The sequence below is a fragment of the Scyliorhinus canicula genome, chromosome 18 (genome assembly GCF_902713615.1).
Source record: "Scyliorhinus canicula chromosome 18, sScyCan1.1, whole genome shotgun sequence".
In the NCBI taxonomy this organism is placed as follows: domain Eukaryota; kingdom Metazoa; phylum Chordata; class Chondrichthyes; order Carcharhiniformes; family Scyliorhinidae; genus Scyliorhinus; species Scyliorhinus canicula.
Window position 1 is genome coordinate 5,810,188 of NC_052163.1, and position 4,756 is coordinate 5,814,943.

General features: G+C 56.1%; 1 protein-coding gene across 1 annotated transcript in view; it reads right to left on the reverse strand.

The window, feature by feature from the left end:
* LOC119953093 (BUB3-interacting and GLEBS motif-containing protein ZNF207-like) overlaps positions 1-504 on the reverse strand; it is a 30,528-nt gene extending 30,024 nt beyond the window's left edge. The window contains 1 exon segment of the mRNA XM_038776929.1: positions 350-504. Within this exon segment, the coding sequence (XP_038632857.1) occupies positions 350-390 (41 nt within the window). The 5' untranslated portion in view covers positions 391-504.
* Positions 505-4,756: the final 4,252 nt, after the last annotated feature.

The window sequence follows — 4,756 nt, forward strand, 5'->3', positions numbered from 1 at the left end:
TGCAGTGATGGTTGGTCCCTCAACCGTTTGGGACAAAACGAAAGGAAAAGTCCTCAAGGCGACAGGGGGGGGAAACTGACGCCATTTTACAGACAGAGCGCGACCTGGAGAGACAGACACAGGCCGCACATGGTCACCCACAGGGAGCAAACCTGGCCGGATGGAATGATTAAAAAGGCCAATTGCCCACCCTCACTGGTCTGGGGTGGGTGTGAACGGCCCACCGGCCTCCCCCTGCCTGCTGTGGCCGGAGCCGGGCCTCTATTGTGCCGCTGACTGACTGCCTAATGGCGGCCGCAGCAAGCTGGCCGTCACGGCGGGCGCCCATCGTCAGCAGTCGCAAGGATACCAGCACCACGGCTTCATCTGCTTCTTCTTCTTTCGGCCCATCCTGTCGGGTTACCAGAGAGAGAGAGAAACACAAAGAGCTAGCGGCGGCCTAGAGTAACCGGAGCGAATCCGCCTCTCCTCCTCCTCCTCCTCCTCCTCCTGCCGCTAGCGCCGCGGCAACAAGCAAACAAAATGGCGCCCGCCCAGGGCTCCCGCCACCTCCCAACACCCGCTCCTCTGATTGGCTGCCTCCGCGAGGCGGCCGTCCGGCCGTCACCAAGGCAACCGGGCCCGGCAGCCGGAGACAACTGCTGCCAAGGAGCTGGAGAAACGGGGATGGTGTCTCCGGTAGCACAAGTGGGCTTCACAGCTCCAGGGTCCTGGGTTCGATATCCCGGCTGGGTCACTGTCTGTGCGGAGTCTGCATGTCCTCCCCGTGTGTGCGTGGGTTTCCTCCGGGTGCTCCGGTTTCCTCCCACCACGGGCGGATCTACAATGAAACTAATGAAGCTTAAGCTTCAGGGCACCAAAACCCGAAGGGGCCCAGAAGCGACTTTAATCCACGTGGCTTAAAAATGTTGGGTCTACTGTATGAGAAGGGGTTTTAAAAATAATAATAACGTGGAATGGACTGCCTGCTGTGATAGTGGAGTCAGACACTTTAGGAACTTTCAAGTGGTTATTGGATAGGCACATGGAGCACACAGACAGGGAGTGGGCTAGCTTGATCTTGGTTTCGGACAATGCTCGCTTCGGACAATGCTCGGCACAACATCGAGGGGCCGAAGGGCCTGTTCTGTGCTGTACTGTTCTATCTTCTATAATGTGGAGATGCCGGCATTGGACTGGGGTGAGCACAGTAAGTAGTCCAACAGGCTTGGTTAAAGTCCAACAGGTTTGTTTCAAACACGAGCTTTCGGAGCGCAGCTCCTTCCTCAGGTGAAGAAACATTCACCTGAGGAAGGAGCAGTGCTCCGAAAGCTTGGGTTTGAAACAAACCTGTTGGACTTTAACCTGATGTTGTAAGACTTCTTACTATCTTCTACAGTGTAATTTAATACAAAATAATAGTTAAAAATTAAAAGGTTATTAAAGTATCATGTAGGCTAGCCGTAAACAAAAAAAATTCAAATTAAGGATGTTTCATTCTAAATATATTTAATATAAAATAATTATATTAATTTATTATATTCCACATTATAATTATATTAACATTTATGACGACTTCCGGTTATGGCTATGCAGAACTAAGCCGCACGTTCGGCAGCTCCTGCTTTAATAGGACTTGTGGGCTCTTTTAAGGGCCCCAAACGGCGCTGATTCGACGATTCCCGGTGGATAAAGCGGTCTGGAGCAAAACCCCCCGGGATCTATGGTGCGGACCCGGAGTGGGGCGAGGAGAAAAACGGCAGCAGCTCCCCTGGAAAAGCGGGGGAAGGTGGACAAAATGGTGGCCGGTGGAGCCCCTGAGGAGTGGAGGCAGTGGGCGGAGGAGCAGCAGGCAGCCCTTCTGCGCTATTTCACGGAGCTGAAAGGGGAGTTACTGGAATCCCTGAAGGTAACGACAAGTAAGCTGCTGGAGACCCAGACAACTCAGGGTGCAGCGATACTTGAGTTGCAGCAGCAGGCCTCTGAGCGCGATGATGAGGTTTCGGCCCTCGTGGGGAAGGTGGAGATGCAAGAGGCGCTCCACAAAAAATGGCAAGATCGTTTCGAGGAGATGGAGTTTCGATCAAGGAGGAAGAACTTGCGGATCCTGGGCCTCGAGGAGGGGTCGGACCTGCCGGCCTATGTGGCCGTGATGCTGAACTCGCTGGTGGGGGCAGGATCCTTCCATCTGCCCCTGGAGCTGGAGGGGGCCCACAGAGTACTGGCCTAAGGCGAATAAACCCCCACGGGCGGTGCTGGTGCGGTTCCATCGGTTCAGTGACCAGGAGTGTGTGCTGCGATGGGCCAAGAAGGTGAGGAGCAGCAAGTGGGAGAATTCGGTAGTGCGTATCTACCAGGACTGGAGTGCGGAGGTGGCCAAGCGGAGAGCCGGGTTTAACCGGACGAAGGCGGTGCTCCACGGCAAGCAGGTGAAGTTCGGCATGCTGCCGCCTGTGGGTCACCTACAATGACCGGCATTACTATTTTGAGTCCCCGGAGGAGGCGTGGGCCTTTGCGCAGGCTGAAAAGTTGGACTCGAACTAGAGACTGGGGGCTGGGGGAGTTTGTTTTTGTATCACTGTTTATGCTGTTGCTGGTTATTCTGTTTGGTTTTTTTTTCTCTCTCGCTTTCGGATGATGTGGGTTATGGTTGTGTGTCTTAAGGGGGGTATTGGGGTTTGTGGTTGATCTGTTTTTGTTTCAACGGGGTGGTGGATGGGTTGGGACTGCTGTTTGGGAGCTGCGTTAGGGGGGTGGGGTGGGGCAGTGTGAAAGCGCGGGCTTTCCTCTCGTTTCCCGCGCTGCGGGACGAGGGGGTGGAGCTGGTGGCAAGGGGCGTGGATATCGGATCCGTTTTCCCGCGCTGAAGTGGTGCCAAGGAGCTGATGCAGGGGGGGGGGGTCGGAGTTAGGGAGGGAGCTGCCGGGGTCAGCAGAAGTCAGCTGGCTCACGGGAGTACTATGGAGGGAGCGTCGCGGCTAGGAGGGATCCTAGCCGGGGGGGGGGGGGGGGGGGGCGGATACCGGGTTGCTGCTGGATTGGCCAGGGAGGAGCTCGGGGGGGTCGGGGTGAGGTTCTATCGCCGAGGGAAACGGGCCGAATGGGTGCTGGCCAGGGGCGAGCAGTCAATGGGCCATGGCTAGTCGAGGGGGGCGGGGTGCCCCACCCCCTGATCCGGCTGATCACGTGGAACGTGAGGGGGTTGAATGGGCCGGTTAAGCGGGCCCGGGTGTTGTTGCATCTGAAGGCGGACGTGGCCATGCTCCAGGAGACCCACCTGAAGGTGGCGGACCAGGTCCGTCTGATTTATTGACCACCAGAAAGGCGGAGACACAGTGAAGGAAGGCGCAGGGAGCGGTCTACGAGTATGGAGAGAAGGCGAGCAGGATGCTGGCGCATCAGCTTCGCAAGCGGGACGCGGCTAAGGAGATTGGTGCAGTGAACGATAGGGGTGGGAATGTGGTCTTTAGGGACTTCTACAGGGAACTGTACCGGTCGGAGCCGCCGGTTGTGGGAGGGGGAATGGAGAGCTTTTTGTACAGGCTGCGATTTCCAAAGGTGCAGGAGGAGCAGGTGGAGGGACTGGGGGCGCCGATCGAGTTGGAGGAGCTGGTCAGAGGGATTGGCCACATGCAGTCGGGGAAGGCGCCGGGACCGGATGGGTTCCTTGTGGAATTTTATAAGAAATACGCAGACCTGTTGGGCCCCCTGTTGGTCCGGACCTTTAACGAGGCATGGGAGGGAGGTGTTTTGCCCCCGACGATGTCACGGGCGCTGATTTTCCTGATCCTGAAGCGAGATAAGGACCCCTTGCAGTGCGGATCATATAGGCCAATTTCATTGCTGAATGTGGACGCCAAGTTGCTGGCAAAGATCTTGGCCACTAGAATAGAGGACTGTGTGCCGGGGGTGATACATGAAGATCAGACGGGTTTTGTGAAGGGGAGGCAGCTGAACACTAACGTGCGAAGGCTGCTAAATGTGATAATGATGCCGGCGGCAGAAGGAGAGGCGGATATTGTGGTGGCATTGGATGCGGAGAAGGCCTTTGATAGGGCTGACTGGGGGTACTTGTGGGAGGTGTTAGAGAGGTTCGGGTTTGGGGTGGGGTTTATTAAATGGGTGAGGTTGCTGTACGAGGCCCCGATGGCGAGTGTAACGAAAAATAGGAGGAGGTCCGAGTACTTCAGGCTCCACCGTGGGACGAGGCAGGGGTGCCCCCTGTCCCCCTTGCTTTTTGCGTTGGCAATTGAGCCTCTTGCCATGGCTGTCAGGGAGTCGGGGAGGTGGAGGGGTCTGGTGTGGGGTGGGGAGGAGCACCGAGTGTCGCTGTACGCAGATGACTTGCTGCTGTATGTAGCAGACCCGGTGGGGGGAATGCCGGAGGTGATGGAGATTCTTGCTGAGTTTGGGAGTTTCTCGGGTTATAAATTGAACCTGGGCAAGAGTGAGCTGTTTGTTGTACACCCGGGAGATCAGGAGGAGGGGATTGGTAGGCTCCCACTAAAGAGGGCAGTGAGGAGTTTTAGGTAGTTCAGGTGGCTAGGAGTTGGGGGACTCTGCACAAGCTTAATTTTACTAGGTTGGTGGAGCAGATGGAGGAGGAATTTAAAAGGTGGGACATGCTGCCGTTGTCGTTGGCGGGTAGAGTACAGTCCGTTAAAATGACGGTGCTCCCGAGCTTTTTGTTTTTGTTTCGGTGCCTCCCCATTTTCATTCCGAGGGCCTTTTTTAGGAGGGTGAACAGCAGCATCACGGGATTTGTTTGGGCGCACAG